General features: G+C 45.4%; 1 protein-coding gene across 1 annotated transcript in view; it reads right to left on the bottom strand.

Moving 5' to 3' along the window:
• The window catches only part of COL4A2 (collagen type IV alpha 2 chain), a 191861-nt gene that overhangs the window by 79745 nt on the left and 93121 nt on the right, over positions 1-18995 (bottom strand). The window contains exons 5-6 of the mRNA XM_044779702.2: positions 1683-1817; positions 1547-1591 (exon numbers count right to left, since the gene is read on the bottom strand). Coding sequence (XP_044635637.2) covers positions 1547-1591; positions 1683-1817 — 180 coding nt within the window. The remainder of the gene's footprint in view (positions 1-1546; positions 1592-1682; positions 1818-18995) is intronic.

Below are 18995 nucleotides of genomic sequence, written 5' to 3'. Positions count from 1 at the left end.
TGCTTCAGTCTGGCAGGTGACATTTAAGTTAACTTAGGTATCAGAGTCTTGCAGTTGGACTATCTGTAGCAGCACTGGGATTCTGGAGAAAGTGATCAGTTATCTGCTCCCCACGATCACTCCCTCATATGCTGATTACTTCCTCTCTAACTTGTGAAATATTTGCTTCTGATATTGAATGAGAATGAAGTGGAAAAACAAATTAAACTATGACATGGATTGGTTACACTATCTTTCCATAACGTCACTTCATTCAAACTCAGATTTCAACTTTCAGAAGGCAAAAACTGATGAACGCTCCAACGCGTTCCAGACAACAGTTCAAAAACGGGCAATTTAGTTTGAGGCAGTTGGTTGAAAAATACTTTCATTATTTGTTTAACCCCTGAAATCTGCAGATTCTTCAACTGTGCCAATTTCTCAAGATCCTGACGAATGTGAAAGTTATTTCCTCATTTGCTCATGGCTGTGCGCTGTAACTGACGTATCTGTCCGAGCTCCCCATCCAGCGGACGCTTAGGATGATTGGCCATGTAGGTCTCAGGTCTTGGTAATCGTGGCTTCTTTCCTGAGCTCTGCCCACTTCCTTCTACTGCGGCAAAGGTCTTTCTGAACGTGGAGCTAAAGGTCTGAAGCAAAAGCATGAACTCCCCGTGATCACTCCCTACTCACGCTCTTCCTCCATTGTCCTGCAAGAGAGCAGCCCTGTCTGCGTAGCCTGGGGGATGAAGAGTCTCCCTCCCCGTGCGTGCGCACATGTGTGCACGTGTGTGTGTGTGTGTGAGCGTGCCAGCACGGTGATAGAGAACACGTGGCTGCAGGGTAAGGGTGCAGACATCTGTGTACATGTGTGACGTTCCTGGAGCAGATGTCCTTAAACTTCGGCAGCAGACAGAGATGGGGCTGGTCTGAGTGTGCGATACACACATTTATCACCGAGGCTGCGAGCTGCAGGAAGCTGGCCCTGGGAAATTTGCTGAGGGATCCCTGTGAAGAAGGCTGTGAGGCAAGCTGTTTTGTTTATTTTTTTCTGCCACAAGAAGTAAAGTAAACTAGGTTAGACAAACACATGTTCTTGCATTTTGAGATTTTCTCATGGACAAACCATGCCTTTTCGTCTTCTCAGTTATGTGTGGTTACTACAAAGAATTCGAGAAGCTGCACAAATGTTCGGCAGAGCTTCATTACACGCCCGTTCTTGGCGGCCCTGCTTTATACTCAGATTGTTCTACAGTCCAAACAAAACTTCCAGACCGGCTCTTTATTGAGCATATCTGAGCAACACATTAGCTTTTTATTACAAAACAACGTCCAGTTTTAGCAAAGTAGCCTCAATTCTGAAGGCAAGCCTAAAAGAACGTTTACAAAGGAAACAATTTGTCCAATATCTGACAGGATTCCAGCAGAAAAAATATGCACGTATAGCCACACAGGTTTTATATTATAAACAAAAAGGAGGTCTAGTTCGAAATGTTTCTATAACTCATAAACGTATTGCTTCGCATGCGTACAATGTTTTAAAATTCTAATCTTACGAAAAACTTACGGGAATCCCGTCGGCACCAGGGAATCCAGAAACGCCTCTTGCTCCCTATAAAAAAGGCAAACAAGTTCAATGAAGGCCAAGACGCCCACCGCCCTTTACAAAGCAGGAGGAAATACCGACAGTCGTGTGTCCTTACCACATCTCCTTTTGGTCCTGTGATCCCGGGAGGGCCTCTTTCCCCCTTGTCACCTTTGCGGCCCTGCAGTCCTGGGAATCCTTGTAACCCTGGGGGCCCGTTGTACCCCTGGGGGCCCACTGGCCCTGGTTGACCCTGTAGAAACAACATATATTCAATTTCCATAATTAAGAGCAATGAATGAGCATTTTCAGTCACGGTGCTTTTAAAACCACACTTTTCATTCTCATAGAGCTATAATCTTCAGAGAACATCATATGGAAACTACATCTTCTGCTATGAGAGCCACAAAATAATTTCTGGCTAAGAAACAAATCATAGTGTTTAAAGGGAAAAAAATTAAATGTAAGAAAAACTTATCCTCCATGACTCAAGTGATGTTATTATGAAACAATATTGAGTTGGAAAGACTCAACTTACACTTGACTTTTTAAAAAGTCCGTGCAGTATAAGAAAAGTTCCAAACAAACTTCTAAGATTTTCTCTCTATCTCAGTGGAATGCATACAATAGATATGGACGTGCATATTGCATTCAGGTATCAAAGTGACTCCCAGATGTTTAAGTGATTGGACAATCGCTCCTTTGTTCAAACACAGGAGTGTGCATGCATGCACGCATATGGAAAAAAAATAAAAGGTTTCTGAAACATATCAAAATGTATGTCCATATCCCCTAGTATGGCTATTATTAAAAGAAGAGAAAAGAAAATTGTGTTGATGACAATGTGAAGAATTGGTAACCTTGTGCACTGTTGGTGGGAATGTAAAATGGTACAGCCATGGTGGAAAAGAATATGGTGGTTCCTCAAAAAATTGAAAATATAATTACCATAGAATCCAGCAATTCCACCTCTGGGATAATACTCAAAAGAATTAAAAACAGAGCCTTGAACAGATATTTCTACACCCACATTCACTGCAGCATTTTTCACAGTAGCCCAAAGGTGGAAGCAACACAAGTGTCCATCGATGGATGAGTGGATAAGCAAAATATGTTATATACATATGATGAAATTTTATTCAGCTTTAAAAAGGAAAGAAATTCTGACACCTGGTACAACATGAAGGAACCTTGAGGACATTATACTCATTGAAATAAGTCAGTCACAAAAGGACAAATCCTGTGTGATTCCACTGAGAAGAGGTCACTAGAGTCGCCAAATGCAAGAGAGAGGAAGGATAAGGGGGGTTGCTGGAGGAGGGGAAAGGAGGAGTCACTGTTTAGTGGGGACGGAGTTTCAGCTTGGGAAGATGAAAAAGTTCTGAAGATGGAAGGTGGTGATGTTTGCACAACAACGTGAATGTACTTAATGCTTCTGGACTACAGAAAAATGGTTAAAATGATTTTATGTTAGGTATGTTTTACCATAAAAAAAGATTAAAAAGAGGGTTCTATCTCTTTTATTAATGGAACTAATCCACGTATTACAGTCATGTTTCAACGAACCTCCCAGGTGAGACCAAATGAAAAAACCAAACTCTATGTCTTGATTCCTCTCTAAATGAATGAGTCTGCTGTCAGCCATCATACGGAACCTTTAGCTGCTAAGCCCTATTTGCTTTCACGTATCAAATTCCTATTCTGTCTTCAGGCTGAGGGGGGACTGAGCCATTATTTTTAGTCTTCTCTTCCAATGCCTAGAAGTAGCTTTTCTGGTATAAACTGTGCTGCTAAAAATTTTGTCTGTCTTTACAGAAGGTTTACAACCTGTCCTCAACATTCCACACAACTGAGGGGAAGTGAAGAGTTTCACAAAGCAGCATATGCTGCAGCATTAACATCATGACGCCGCACTGGCCTAGATGAGTGTGGGGAGATCTCGCCTCCGAATTTCATTATCCTCCCTATGCTGCGTGTTCCTTTAGATGTTGGCCCTGGCATGGGGGAAGCAGCAGTTAAGACATTGCCTTGGGATGAAAGATACGATGGAGATTAAGATCTCAGTTGGTAGATAAGACGGGACCCCCCGCCTCCTCAGACAAATGGGAGATTTGGGAAGTTCACTCAGGGCTCCCTCTGGGCAAGGTCAGAGTTTACAGATGGTGGGTTCTCCCGCTCTGCCCTCCACATGTTCCCGAAGAGTCCAGTCAATGCAGAAATCAGCAGGTACTCAGCCTGATCGCAAGCATGGTATGGAGTGGCGAAGCCAACGTATTTAATATCTTTGAAGAATGTGAAAAAGTGGGACCACTGCCACTGTTTGTTTATTCCTAGTGGAGGAGAACTGTGGTCCAAGACAGACAGCCTGACGGTGGACACGTGCTATCCTAGGCTCATCCTCATCTAACGCTCAGGGGTCTTAGTATGCCACGTCTGTTATGCGTTTGGGGACAAAACATGCTTTGATTCTGATTTTTATGACTCTTTCCCAGTTGTGCTTATCTTTGTTTTGTGGTTAAACTAGAACACAGTCTTCTTGTGATGATGACATACCAGGCCCCTGAGCCTGCACATTCCGCTGACCATGGCGAGGCCCGCGGTTGGCTCGTGTTACAGGCAGCATCCTTTGGGGGATAAAATGTTCCTCATTAGCTCTGTCATTTTCACTGTCTGTAAACTACATCTCTATCGGGGGATTACTGTCCAGAGCCCTCTGAGGGAGAACGTTACTGCTAACCAGAATGGAATATGTGTATCTTCCCGATGGAAGGCCACATTCTAGCCTTGCATCCACTAACCACTCCTCTTTTCCCTTTGATGGGAAAGTGACTAACAACATCATGTACTCATTTTCCTTCCATTGTCAGTAAACTTTTTAACCTTTGTTTCTTGGATAGGAAGTCTGACTTTTGGAATAGAACTCCAGTCTTTCCTTTTCTGGAGCAGGCTGTCCCTTTTTTCTTTTTATCAAAGTGAAATTCCTATAAAATAAAACAAACCATTTTAAAGTGGCTTCAAATACATTGATAATGTTCTCTATCCACCACCTCTATCAAGTTCAAAAACATCTTCATCACCCCAAAAGGACACTTCATACCTATCGCTCTGCCCCCAGCCTCTGGTAACCACCAATCTGCTTGGGGTTTCCATGGGATCTACCCATTTTGGCTATTTCATACAAATGGAGTCAAGTGATTGATACCTGACCCTTTGTGTCCGGCTTCTTTCACCCAACGTAACGCTTTTGAGGTTCATCCATGTGGTAGCGTCTGTCAGTACTTCATTCACTTTGATGGCTGAATAATATTCCATTGTATGGAGAGACCACAATTTGTCCATTCATGTATTAATTAATGCACATTGGGAGTGCTTCCCCCTTTTGTCTATTATGAATAGGGCTGCTGTGACCACACGTGTACAAGTAATCTGGCTTGAGTCCCTGTTGTCAGTTCTTTCGGGTATATACCTAGGAGTGGACTTGTCAGATCATACAGTAATTCTGTGTTTAACTTTTTGAGGAACCACCACGCTGTTTTCCACAGTGGCTGCACTGTTTTACATTCCCAGCAGCAATGTGTGAGGGTTCCAATCCACATCCTGGTCAACACTTGTTAGTTTCTATTTTTTTTTTTATTGTAGCCATCCTAGTGGGTGTGAAGACGGTGTCATTCTGAAGCTTGAGCTTCTGACAGATGGGCCATTTCACAAAATTCCATCTAGCTTCTGCCTGGGGAAGGGCCAGGAAGAGTCTGGAGAGAATCTAAATTAGTCCCTCATCCTCCAGGACGGAACACTCAGTCTTGCCCTGTGTTGCTGAGATTAACTGGACATTTACATTGTGGCCCAAGGACGCCACAGAGATGCACGTTTGGTCACTAGGGACTGAGATTTTCCCTAGGATATCCTGTCCACCAGGGCATCGAGTGCGTTTGTAAAGAGCAGCTGGAATGATCAGGTAATGAGGAGGATTTCCTTCTGTGCTCATCATCATCATTATAAAAGTCCATCCTCGATTGAAAAGTCCCAATGGAAGACTTATTTCCGTGTCTGCCTTTCCTTTTGTAGTAAGTGACGTTAAAAATAAACATTACCCCGGAAAGAGTGTGACTTTAGTTTAAATGTCCTTGCATAAATCAATCTCAAAAGCTCTTAAATTTCTAAAGCTCCTAAAATTCCTGCAATATACTTGATAAAAGCATTTCCACAAAATGTTTCTTATAAGCCAGCAGACGTTGCAGAAAGAAGCTATAAGATCACGCCCTATGACCCCCGTCCCACCAGAGAATTTGATTTGTATAAATGTATTACTTCCTAGGAAACAGGATAATGAAAAGTATCCTTTAATTGTGTATCTTACGGGATGAAGCACTGTTACAGGTCTTAAAAAATAGTTTCTCTCATTTTACCCCCATGCAACCGCATGAAGTAGGCATCACCCCGACACTGGGGGCTCAGGAAGGTTCAGTATGAAGAAATGACTGTTGTGCAAGTAGGCCTGAGGGGCAGGGCTGAGTCCATCTTCCATCACACCTGTGCTGCTCAAAGTGAGGTCTCTGAGCCGCATCGGCACCACTTGTGAGCTTGTGAGAGTCCGAGTGTCAGGCCCGGCCCAGACCTCCTGACCTGCACTGAACATGATGCCTAGGAGGTTTCTCTGCACAGTGACGTTTCAGAATCACTGCATGATCCCACCCTCCTTCCCTTCCTCCAGGAGAAGACAAGTACCTTTTAACAAGAAAAATCTCTTGAGCATGAAATTGGATCTCAGAAGAAAGGCCAGGCTTACTGAGTCAGGCAGAGGAAAAATCTAATATTTATGTTTGTTAGATACTGTTCTAATCAAATGTTTTCTTGGTCTTACGCTTTAGTGATAACTGCAAGACAGAACAGACTTTGAGGGCTGTTAGAGCGGAGGGTTGCGCACGGTCCCTCCCTCTCCTGGAGTATGTGTGGGATGTGCAGGGTCAGTTTGGGAAGGTGAAGCCTGAAAGGCAGATGGAATGCGCCCAGACCTGAACACACATTACTCAAATACCGCGACTGTGGGGAGAATGCACTCAGAGTCCTGGGACGCTTAGTAAGCTCTTATGAATCTGGAAATTTCACTTCCGAGAAAAGGGGTAAAATATAAGCAGACATGTGCACCTGGGAATAACTATAATTTCAGGGTCTAAAATAAAGGTTAAAAAGATGGATGATTAATCAGGGCCCCAAGAAATTTTGTCACACATGCACGGACTCCCAAGGTGGTGTCTGTTTCCATTCATAGTTTATTAACCTTAAAATCGCCTTGGGTAAGGGAGTAAAAAAAGTTTCACTTATCAGAGAAGGATAAAGAGAAACGTTTCCAAGGATAAATCTGCTTCACTGCCCATCAGGATTTTTCATCTATAGTACAGCGCTTTCCTGGTAGAATAAGAATAAGCTTTTCATGACTTACTGGCCAACATCTGAATAGTAGGAAATCCCTTCTCCTTCCTAAGTTTACTCTTCCCGTCTCGCCTTTTATGGGCACTGGGCACTCCACCAGACACCCCACATCCTCGCCGGTCCCCTGGGCGGCCCCTCCCTTCCTTGCCGTTGCAGTGTGTTCCAGACGGTCTGGCCCTGGAGGCTGCAGTTGTCGGTGACCAGCAGGGGAGTCCCAGCCTCAGCACTGGCTCATTCTGCGAGCTGTTCACACACATTCGAAATTATGTAAAATGGCCCTAAAGGCAGGAAGGGCTACTTTTTAGGATCCAGGAAAACAATTCTTTCATCCAAAATATAGAAATAGTCACTGCTCTTTGGCATTAGCATTTGTGAGCAATTTGTAGATGATGCTGGCAGGATGAACTAACACCACATTCCAAGCTAACAACAATGTGAAGGTTAGTATTTGAATAGCATATCACATATATAATAACTACCAGTAAATAATGACCAACAGCCTATTCCACGCAAAATGGACAGAGCTCATGTTAAGTCTGCCACCTTTTACCTGTAGTTTCCTAGTTAATATATAACAAAACATTAGTCCCGTGCTGGCTTCTATTCCAAATTAAGGATTCCACTTATTCCAGCTTCCACTGAGTGCCTGCTCTCCACAATTATTTGACATAGAATGTAGGACGAGTGGTGATATAAAGGAAGTCACATCCATAGTAAAGAAACAACCTTGACACTCACCTCGCTCCATATACAACCATTTGGTCAAAATGGATGACAGAACTAAATGTAAGAGCTAAAACTATAGCACTTCGAGAGGAAAATATAGGGAATAATCTTTATGACTTTGGATTAGACAAAGATTTCTTAGACAAGACACAAAGATCACAGACCCTAAAAGAAAAAAAGATGATAAGACTAAAAAGTTTTATCTTCAAAAGATACTGTTAAAAAATAAAAAGCAGGCTACAGACTGGGAGAAATATTCGCAAGACACCTATCTGATAAATGACTTTTATCCAGATTTAGGAAGAACTCCCAGAAAACAATAAGGAAACAAACCACCCAACTGAAAAAATGGGCAAAAGATTTGAACAGACCTTTCACCAGAGAAGATGTACAGATGGAAAATAAGCACATGAAAAGCTGCTGAACATCACTGGTCATTAGGGAAAAGCAACTGAAATCCAGAATAAGCTATAACTGCAGCCTGTTAGAATGGCTGACGCGCACAGAGAAGAAACTGGCCATGCCAAGTGCCAAGGAGGATGCAGAAAAGCGACAACTCTCTTTCCCAGCTGGTGGGAATGCAAAATGGGGCAGCCACTTTGGAAAACAGTTTGGTGGTTTCTGATAAACTTAAACATATACTCACCATAAGCTGCACAGGTAAATGTTCATAGTGGTTTAATATATTTTAGAGAAAAACTGGAAACAATCTGAATGACCATTGGCTGAGGAGTGGATCAATAAGAAACTTTTTTTACTCCCTTACCCAAGGCGATTTTGAGGTTAATAAACTATGAATGGAAACAGACACCACCTTGGGAGTCCGTGCATGTGTGACAAAATTTCGTGGGGCCCTGATTAATCATCCATCTTTCTAACCTTTATTTTAGACCCTGAAATTATAGTTATTCCCAGGTGCACATGTCTGCTTATATTTTACCCCTTTTCTCGGAAGTGAAATTTCCAGATTCAGTGCGGAACATCCATAAAGTGGAATACAACTCAGCAATGCAAAGGAAGAAAGGACCCTGACGTGCAACAAGGATGACTCTCAAAGGCTAAGTGAAGGGGCCCCGCATGAAAGGCTGCATACTGTCCGTCCTGTTTATATGGTATGATCCTGCTTTCCTACTTCTAGCACTTTCCAGAGAAGGTGAAAGCAGAGACACAAAACAGAGCAGTGGCTGCCAGGGGTGGAGGGGGAGGAAGGGGCTGACTGAAAAAGGCACAGCGAAACTTTCGGGGGTCCTGGACCTGTTTGACATCATGATTTTCATGGTTGTTATATGGCTGTACACATTCGTCAACATTCACCGAATTGTATGTAAATTATACCTCAATATCTTGACCTAAAAACAACCAACCAACCAAAAAAGGAGCGTGGTGAAGGCAAAGATTAAGAAGACAAGCCCTGAAGTTCACAGGGAAGTTGCATACGCCCGAGTGCCTTTGGTACATTCTTACAAGTGAATTTATAAAGTGGATAATATTTAGAAAAGGAAGAAGAGTGGACACTTTTAAAATAAAAATTAGCCAAAGGGTTTTTAAAAATGTCTGCCAGGGAAATGAAAACATGTGAAGACCTAGCTTTCCTTGTCTGCACTCTGGTCTGTTTCAGCGTGATGCTGACAGAAATCAGAACCGTCCAGTGCCCAGCTCAGGGAGCAGCAGAGCTGGAAGTGGGTCAGGACCAAATTAGATTCAGGAGTGAAAGATAAGCCTGGATGTCACCGGTTTCCATTATGCATGATCTTCATAAAACACAAAAATAGACGGTGTCACCTATAATTGTAAGATGCTATTGTATAGTTTTCTCTGAAATGATTTGACTTGGATAGATTCACATTATAAAGCACAGACAACATGGATCACCTCTCCACCCATAGGACCAATAAGTCTGAAAACCCTGCTCCTTATTCTAAAAATAGGTAGCACAGGGCAGTCTCCCTCAATGGCTTTCAGTCCAATGCGAGGCCAAGCTTTTTATAGTCTGGATGTGATTTTGCTTGGCATGTGTTGGAAAAGTTGATTTTTCTGGGAAAGCCTTTCATTGCCTCTGTGCTTGTAGCAATAAGCACATTTCATCTGCCTAAACGTGAACCCCTGCCTAACAGACTGACTTGACCTCAAAGCCTCCTGTCCTCCAGGAAGACACGGAGTTGAGTGTGGATGAGCCCAGGGCCCTGGGGAGCACAGCCAGCAGCAGAGGAACGGGCTGACAGAAGCACATTCTGGGGCCGCAGGCAGCACACAGCGAGCTCTGGTTGTCAGGCCTCCCAAAGTACGAAATGCTCTTTCTAACTTAGCAGCTGACAATATGGAATACAATATCAATGACCAGAGCATTGTCGCCAACAATATCAATGACCAGAGCATCTTGCCAAAGAGCATTTAGGTCATCACGAGTCAATAATCCAGGGTGGCTCCAGGCTGTACTTGCAGGATGAGAAAGCGACCACTAGAATAGGAGGCAACTCTTGAGTTACTGAAATCATGAAACTACTGGTAACTAAAAGAGTTAGCTGTCTACATTTATGGCCTCATTTGCAGACTATTAATTTCCATGTGCCAACCACATGTGCCAACATTTTACTAGCATTCTTAGATCATATGCTTAGGTCATTTTCCAGCGTGACGTGACTCACAGCTGAGCCTGTGTGTTCTACCTATGCTATGTTTCTGCACTGCCCCGTGGGGAGCTCTGTGCATGGTGATCGGCCAACAGCCCCAGGAACGCTGCCTCCAGGTGGAAGGAGGGACAGGAAATACCTGCGTGGTGGCCTTCCAAACACTGCGTCCCTGCTGAGATGATCACCAGGCTGGCAGTCTTAGCGAGACCTTTTAGGATCTGTGGCACAGACCAGGAATGGAACCAAGAGTTATATCTACTTCGCATTTAGACTAAACACAGTCACGTGAAAGAAAAATATTCTTGAGGTTGGCATTATACTGAGTTGGTCTGTTATGGGAAAAAAAATTGGCCAAGAAAGAAAAAATGGTTAAGAGCAAGGGAGCATTCCGACCTGGCTTGCTGGCTTGGTACTCAGCTTTTTTCCTATTAATCTTTATTTGAAACCTCCCTGAATAGGACCAGTTTTAACTAGAGCTCCACATTTTCTGTCATCAGAAAAGGTGTGGCCACCACTCTCCACCTCACCTCTCCTTTCTCCTCGTCATTCCTCAGCTTTAACCTACTGAACTGCTACCTTATTTTCAAAGAGTTATTTCACTGTCTTCATTTCTTTTTTAAGATTTTAACTTATTTTTAAATTTACATACAATGAAATCTACTTTTCGCGGCACACAGTTGGGTGAGTCTGGACAAGAGCTCAGGGTACACCACTCCTAGTCCCTGTGCTGCCCCTTTTGTGGTCACACCCTCCTACCCCCCAACCTGTCGATCAGTGGTCTTTCTCCAGCCTTATAGTTTTGCCTCTTCCAGGCTACCATACAAGTGGGCTCATACCATGTGTCATCTCTAGAGTCTGGCTCCTTCCCCTTCGCCTCGTGTGTTGGCCGCTAACCCGCTGCTGCCTCTATCGACAGTTTCCTCCTTGTTATCGCTGAGAACGGTTCTGTTGGATCCCATTACCAGAATCTGTTTATCCACTCACTTGTTGAAGGACATTGGAATTGCTTCCAGTTTTTGGGGAATGTGAATTGGGCTGCTATGAACATTCATGTATGTTTTTCTCGGTGTGGACACATTTTTGTAAATACTGAAGAGCAGGATGGCTGGGTCATACCGCAAGTGTATGTTTAACTTTATTAAAAAGTTGCAGGACCGTTTTCCAGCCTGGCTTTTCTGTTTTGCATTCCCACCAGCGTCGTGTGAGAGTTCCAGGTGCTCCACTTCCTCGTCAGCATTTGGCGTCGTCAGTTTTGTTCTCTGAACCACTCTGCTAGGTCTGCAGTCCTGACTCATGGTGGTTGTAATCTCGTTCCTTTTTATTAGCAGTTGCTACATTTCTGCTAATCGCAGATCCAGTTCAGGCTTCAGCGTTTCCCTTTATAGCATCATTATTACTGCTGCTGTGACATCCTTTGGCGATGAGAACCGATGACCCAGCCCCTGGAGCACTTGTCATGCTGTGCGAGGAACTAGTGGTCTGCTCAGAGTCAGTGGCATGTGACCACCATTTTGGTCCCCTGGCTGTTTTCCGAGAAGACAAACAACCCACAGTCAACTTCTTCACAAACGTGTGAGTCTTGTTCCAAGGGCAGCAGGGCCTGAGAGGGAGGTGGACCCACACGGACCAGACATCAGGCCTGAAAAACGACCTCAGAGCAACGTGCCTCAAAGGCGGGGCCTTGAAAGGACCATCTTTGGCAGGGCCAGCCTGTTACTATGAATTCCGCAGAGGCAGGGGAAAAAAGATAATTAACAAAATGTCTGCCGTACGGAAACTAAAGAGAAATCTAGCTCCCAAGTTCTTACCTATCCTACAGATTTCATTTTATTTTGGCTAAAGGAATATTCCTTTCTGATACGTTATCGGACAAGATGCACGGTCGTCTTTCTGGCACAGGAACTGGCAGCCTCCTTCTCTAGCAAGACTCTTATAGAGAATGACGGTCATTTTAGATTAGACCAACGGTACATCACTTTGGAGATTCACATCTCTGCTCTTCACCAGTGATGCACTAGTACTTTCCCAAAGGCTTCCTACACCACCAGATTGGGAGGGGGCTTCAGAGAGCATGTGGAGGAGGTCCTCGGATCAGAGCATTAGCGTCGCCTGGAGCTCATTAGCAGCGAGGGTCCTCAGACCCTCTGAACAGAATCTGCATGTGAACAAGACCCCAGGTGACCCGTGGGCTCCTCAAAGCTTGAGAAAACCACCCTAGAAGCGCTCCCTGCCCCAGGATTGGTTTTGGCTGACTGCCAAAGCATCCACTGGGGAGCCCTGGTCCTCAAGGATTTCTGGTCCAGCAGTTTGGTGGGGGCAGGGTGGGGGAAAAGGCGAGCCTGGGAATCTGTATTTTCAACAAGCTCCCCAAGCAGCTCCGATGCACGGCAGGTTTGGGAGCTGGGACAAGGCTAATTCTCATGTAGGACAGGTGAGGAAACAGCTCAGGGAGTGAAGCGTCTCCCGGCTCTGCGGACCCTCCGCCCAGGAGCGCTTCACAGCCTCACTTCTGCCGGTGCCAGGAGTCCCTGCGGTGGCTCACCGCTACTGGCCCTCGGAGGGTTTACCTCTCATGTTTGTGAGATGCCTGTAGAGGCCTCTGAGACCCCTCCAGCTTTAAAACCCAAGGATCGCTCCACTACCCACACCCACAGAGAGGACGTCCCCACAGCGGACGGGAACTGTGGCCCAGCAAAATGCTTTAGGGTGGAATTTTCCTGTATTTTCAGCATTTATAATAGTTTTTCTTCCAAAGATTAAAGACCAAAACTCCCAAAGGTCAGTGACCTTATTCTGGTGATTTTAAAAATGTGTGCGAGTGTGTAGGTCCTGGAGCAGGGGCCGTCCCGGCTCACTCTGGTCCATCTGGCTCCTCTGATGCTCCATGGTGGTCCCTGGCCACTCCCAGGGCCCCCTCCCTAGGACCTGAAATCCCTACCGTTCATTGCAAAGGGAGTTTGGGCTCACAAAGCTCCAGGGCAGAGTTCCACAGAGCAGAACAGAGTTTTTGGAAATTCTTTTTATCCCTCGTAGCACTTTTTTTCCTGAAAAAATTATTTCCGTTTCTAACAACATAGGAGACATTCTTCACCTTTTAAAAGAAAACCTAACTAATCCACCTCAAATTCCATGATTGCCTAAACATAAGTCATTCGAAATTTTAACAGAAAGAACTATGTTTTGTTTTGTATTTTGTACGTTAAAGTCGGAAGCGGCTTTCTAACGCTGACGATAAAATCGAATCAGCGACAACCGTGGACGTGGATGCATCAGGTCAGATCAGCCCTCGGAGAGCAGCTCGGCTCGCGGCCAGGTGGGGTCTGGTGGAGGGGGCAGCTGTTCTCCAAGGCGGTGAGCTCAGCGCAACGCCCAGGGCCGGACACCCCGATGGAGGTCCCGGTGGTCACAGAAAGTGGCACCGTGTCCACCGTCCTATCCCGGAAGACTGCATAGGCCCTGATGGGCGGCGGCTCCATCTGATTGATCACTTGAGTCGCAAAGGCAAGGCCTCAGGTATCTGACAAGGAGTGAGCCTGGTGCTCCCTGTCAATCAGCATGACCGACATTCCCAGCTAACACCAACATGGTTTGCCCACGGGTGCTCAGGAAAACGTGCCCTCCTCATGACACTAACCGTCCTCATACACTGATTACGTGCAGAGAACCATCTGAAGTCCACCATGGGAGTGATGCTCTTGACGCAGGTGCAGGATTCTGCAACCATTTCTGGTTCCTCTTCTTCTCCTCCTCCTTTGCCCTCATCTTTCATGTGAGATCTGTCCTCAGGCTTCAGGGCTTCCCCCTCATACACAAACCTCAGATGTGTCTCAGCCTTGTTCAGTCGGTGCAGGTGTAGACATGCATTAGTTGTCTCTGTTCCAGGCTAACTGAGTTCCTGGCCATTGGGCCAGTTTCTCTCACACCTCAGGGCCTTTGCACATGCCTTCCCTCACTGCCTGGTGACTCTCAGGGACACGAGAGGATGTAGCTCAAGCATCTCTGAAACTAGATTAGGTGCCCCCTCAGCTTGCTTCTGTCACAGCGCTCACTGTGCTGGACGTAGGGACCACGCCTCACTCAAGCTTCTGTCTGCAGCATTTGACATACAGAACATGCTGCACGACTGTGTGTTAAATGAGCCAATCATGTGATTACTCAGCTCCATCAGACTCCAAAGTGCACGTTCTTCCCACATGGAAGTGGGAGGCCAGAGTTCTTCTATTTTTAGACCATTTTTATGACCATTATAATGAGTTCATGATTTCTGAAGCATTTTGGAACCAGCTTCAGTGGCAAAGACAGTGAGGGGCTGTCGTCCTCTCATTCTCTCTCCCCCTAGATTGCTCAGGTCACCTTCATATCTCAGAGTGTGCCTTCCACAGCCTCAGCTCTTCTCCAGTGTCTGTGCCCCTCTATGGGATTCCGGTTGCTGATCCTGCCAGATGATCTGCTTTTCTCTGTCTGCGTTGTCAGAGACAACGCTCTCCAGCCCTCGAAAACTGAATCATAAAAGGAGACCACCCAGACTTCGGGAAAGGAGTGCCAGCTTCATCAAAACCGTTCTTAGGATCTGATCGGTGAATAAGACGTTGTCGCCGAATCCCAGAGCTAGGAAATGAGGCAAGGGCTCTGGAATGCCAGCACTCCGTCCTCCAGGAGGTTTGGCTCTGGTAATATTTGAACCAAGCTGTTCTGAGGACAACTGTCGGTGATAAGCCAGACACACTTAAGCCGTTTAGGGCAATGAGCGTGACTCAGGTGGGTTAGAGGTTAAGGAGAAAAGGGGTGAGTTTGCCAACATGGGTGAAAAGCCATAAAAAGGCTCTCAACGCGTACAGAATGTGTCTGTTTTAAAACCAAATTTTAACTTTACATCAACAAAAGACACTTTCTCATTACCTGTTATATTCCTGGGTCTGAGGAACAGCGGAGACCAGAAGGAATGCCTTGCAGTTCTCGTGGTCAACGCTAGGTGGCAGTCAGGCGCGCACTTTGGGAGCAAGAACCCACCCCATTCTGGACTCCGGCACATCTGCCATGCCAAAGATTGCACGATTGTTTTGGGTTCTGATGGCCCCCCTTAGTGGGACAGAGGGCAGTCCCTTATTTGTCCTGGAGAGCTAACCTCTCATGGGGAAAATTCTGATGAAAATTCTGACGGCAGAATTCCAAAGGCGTCCTAAGACCATATCAAATTTCATTTTTCTTTTTATAGGGTGGCTGAACCCAATAATTAATTATAATTCTCTTCCCTTTTGACTTGCTCAAACGAATATGTTCTAAATATATATAGATATTTGAGGACCTGTCAGACCCAGACCCAGTGCAGAGGTCCAAGAGATAGCGGTTGGTTATTGGATTTGATCCCGGGGTGGGACTAAGCCATCGGAACAGCTAGCATTCCTAGACTAGAGCATTTGCTGCTGGAGCACTTTCTGACAGTAACCTGGTTGAACCCCCACGCACCTCTGTGACGTGGGTCCTGTTCTCACGTCCTTCTTCTTACGGATGGGGAAAGTGAGGCACAGGCATGGGTCGCTCAGCTGGTTGGAGAGGAGCGGAGTCATACCCAGCTTTTGACAGTTCCAGAGGCGCTGTCACTGTGCATATGAACTTCCCCTAGTGATGGTTACGACTGTGGACTCTGAATATACCCTTTTTTTTTTTACTGATCTTCATGAAGCTATAATCCAGCCCAAAGCTGATGAACAAATCGTCTGCAAAAATAAACAGCTGTATGCCTGGGGTTCACGGAAATCCATATGAAACCCAGCCAGATTCTCTAAGAATCTCCTTCTCTGCTTTAACCCTACGAGGCTTGACTGTGGCTGTTTCACGGGTCATTAATCCCTCCCCGTGCTGGAAAGTGACCGGGGCCGAAAGAGAAGGTGAAACTCAAACAAGTCAGTTCTGTTACTTTTTAGCAACTCTAGTCAAAAGGTATGCAAGGAAGGCCTGTGGGGGCTGCAGGCTGCAACCCCGGGGTGTCACAGCGCACTGGGGGACAGATACAGCTCAGGACCTGGGCTTTCTCCAGCCTTCATTAACAGACTTGTTGTTGAAGAAAGACTGTGTTAGGAAGATTTCTGAACAGTTATGGGATTTTTTTTTACGGTAAAAAAAAAAATCAAATTGTTAAGCATTTCATGAACAAAGGGTTTAGCTGGATCTTTGAGAGAATAAGTTTTCTGATACAGGGAAGTTGTTGAAAAATCAAGCATACACCTCGTATAAGAACAGGTTCATCTGGGGAGGAGGCTATCATGGCTAAGAAGGCTGGGTGGGTAAGCCTCGGGCACCACCTTCAGATAGGAGCTGAGACATGAAACAGAAGGCGGCGCACAGCCACTGGCCATTTCTGACAGGGGCAGCGCTACCCTGGAGAGAAGAAGAGAAAATATCAGAACTGCTGGCTATTTGGTCGTGAACAAAGTCAGAGGATATAAAATTGACTTCTAATTTGAAGTTGAGAGAGACACTACGAGACAGAGAACGGTAGCTGCTTCCTAGAGTAAGTGTGAGAGGAAAGGAATCCTCAAAAGAGATGCTCAAGATGGAGGGTGGGAACTCAGGGACGGTGAGTGGGAACTCAGGAATGGAGGGATTTTAGAGAGGCGGCTGAGATGTCAGAACCAGAGGCAGAAGTCTAGAAATCAGGTGGTGAAGGGACTTCCATGTTACTTAACTACAGAAGGCTGTCCAAGAATGAAGAGATTCTGGTGGTCTACGAATGACGGTGATGAGGATTTTTAGGCTGCTTAATTTTAAAACGGTTTATGATGAGGATTTTTAGGCTGGTTACTTTTAAAACTACAGATGAGAAGCAGGCTCCGAGGACTGGAATTTTGCTTGCCCTTTTGAGAGACATTTGCACTTGTGAAGGAAGGGGGGATGACCTTGTAGGGACCTGAAATTGGCCACCCCAGGATATGTCCCTTTGGCATTGGGATTGTTTTGGGCCGATTGCTTTTGATAAACTGGGACAGGGAAGGAGGCTCTGGGGAATGGAACTTGCCCTTGTTGGGACACATTTACATTTGTAAGGTAAATCTCTATCTGTAAAAGGTGCCTCCCTCTCTGTACCAGGAAGAAGAAGAGAGATGACCTTATCCCTAGAAATTCTTAATGGGGAAGGCAAGAACTTAAGTTGGTTGCTGTCTGGCAATCTCATGTAACTGGTTTAGGGTGGTGGCGTCTAACCTTTCTAACCTTTACTTAATCCGATTTGATTCTTGTCTAAAAGTCATGGGATCACCCAATGACCAGACCCCACCTGCACTAATACCATTTTAACTTTTTTTCATGTTCTTTCCTTTGTCTTGTAAAGAGATGAATCATATATCTATGCCTTATAAAATTAGCCCTAACCTTCAACTCGGGGCAGCAGCAGGAGCTCTGACTGCCCGTGGGTCCTGTCCCCACGCACCAGCTCTGCCTGCCCATGGGTCCTGTCCCCATGCCAGTGGGGGCAGCAGCAGAGGCCCTGCCTGCCCATGGGCCCTGTCCCCCTGCCAGCGGGGGCAGCAGAAGCAGCGGCAGCAGAAGCTCTGACTGCCCATGGGTCCTGTCCCCATGCTATTCCACACTATTCTCTAAATAAAAGAGCACTACTGCCAGATCTTGAGAGTCTAAGAAATCTTTCTTTCGACTCCTCGGCTCACCGACCCTGCATCAACGGGACCATATTGTGTAGAGCTGGAAGACACCCTCAAGATGTCAGAAGCACCTTAAGGTACCTAAACATATATTTGATCATGGACACCTGAAATTATAAGCTTGGGAATAGCTCCTAGAGAAAGATCTAGCCTAACTTTGAGTATGATTACTACAATCTCTAAGTGGCCTGGACAAGGTAATGTAGGGGAGGAAGACAAACTTCTATCCTCCGGGTCCTTCTGGCTGGGCTGTGAATTAAATTCACGTGAGACAGAGTAACAGGAGAAAGTCAAACAAAGCTTTAGAACACGTATGAATGGGAAAGACCCAGGAAAACTGAGTAACTCGCCAAAATGGCGGAGGCTGTTCCCTCAAATACCATCTTTAGCTAAAGACAAAGGAGGATGCTTGGGGATGGGAGAGTCAGTTATGGGAGGTTACCAGAAAAGCACAGTAAATGAGAGGAAGCTTATTATGTAGATTTAAGTCCTGGCCTTCCGCATTGATAAGAGTTTCTAGAGATAAAGTCATCCTCACTTCTTCCTGGTACAGAGAGGGAGACACCTTTGCAGATGGAGATTTCCTTTACAAGTGTAAATATCTCTTAACAAAGGGTAACTTCTGCTTTTCAGAGCTTCTCCCATGTGTTCAGTTCAGAGGTAACCAACCCAAAGTAATCCTCATGCCAAAGAGACACATGTTGGGGTGGCCAATTCTGACCCCCACAGTAACATGGCCAGTCAGTGGCAGAGCAGCCTGGCATTCTAGTTCATTAATTTTTCACACTCCCTGTTGCCCTGGAAGTTTGATATTGGGAAAGGTTAAATGGCAGACAGTAAAGCCAGATCAAAATTCAGTCTCCCTTGTTTACAAAAATCTTAAAAGTATCTAATACTTTGGCAATCGTTCCACAAAGTACTTTTGCAAAGATATTATCAATAATAATAGCCAGTGCCTTGGGAAAGTTCTGGAGTTCCTGACCAATCGGA

The sequence above is a fragment of the Equus asinus genome, chromosome 11 (genome assembly GCF_041296235.1).
Source record: "Equus asinus isolate D_3611 breed Donkey chromosome 11, EquAss-T2T_v2, whole genome shotgun sequence".
Lineage (NCBI taxonomy): Eukaryota > Metazoa > Chordata > Mammalia > Perissodactyla > Equidae > Equus > Equus asinus.
Note: the sequence above shows the minus strand (reverse complement) of the source record. Positions and strands in the feature narration are given on the sequence as shown.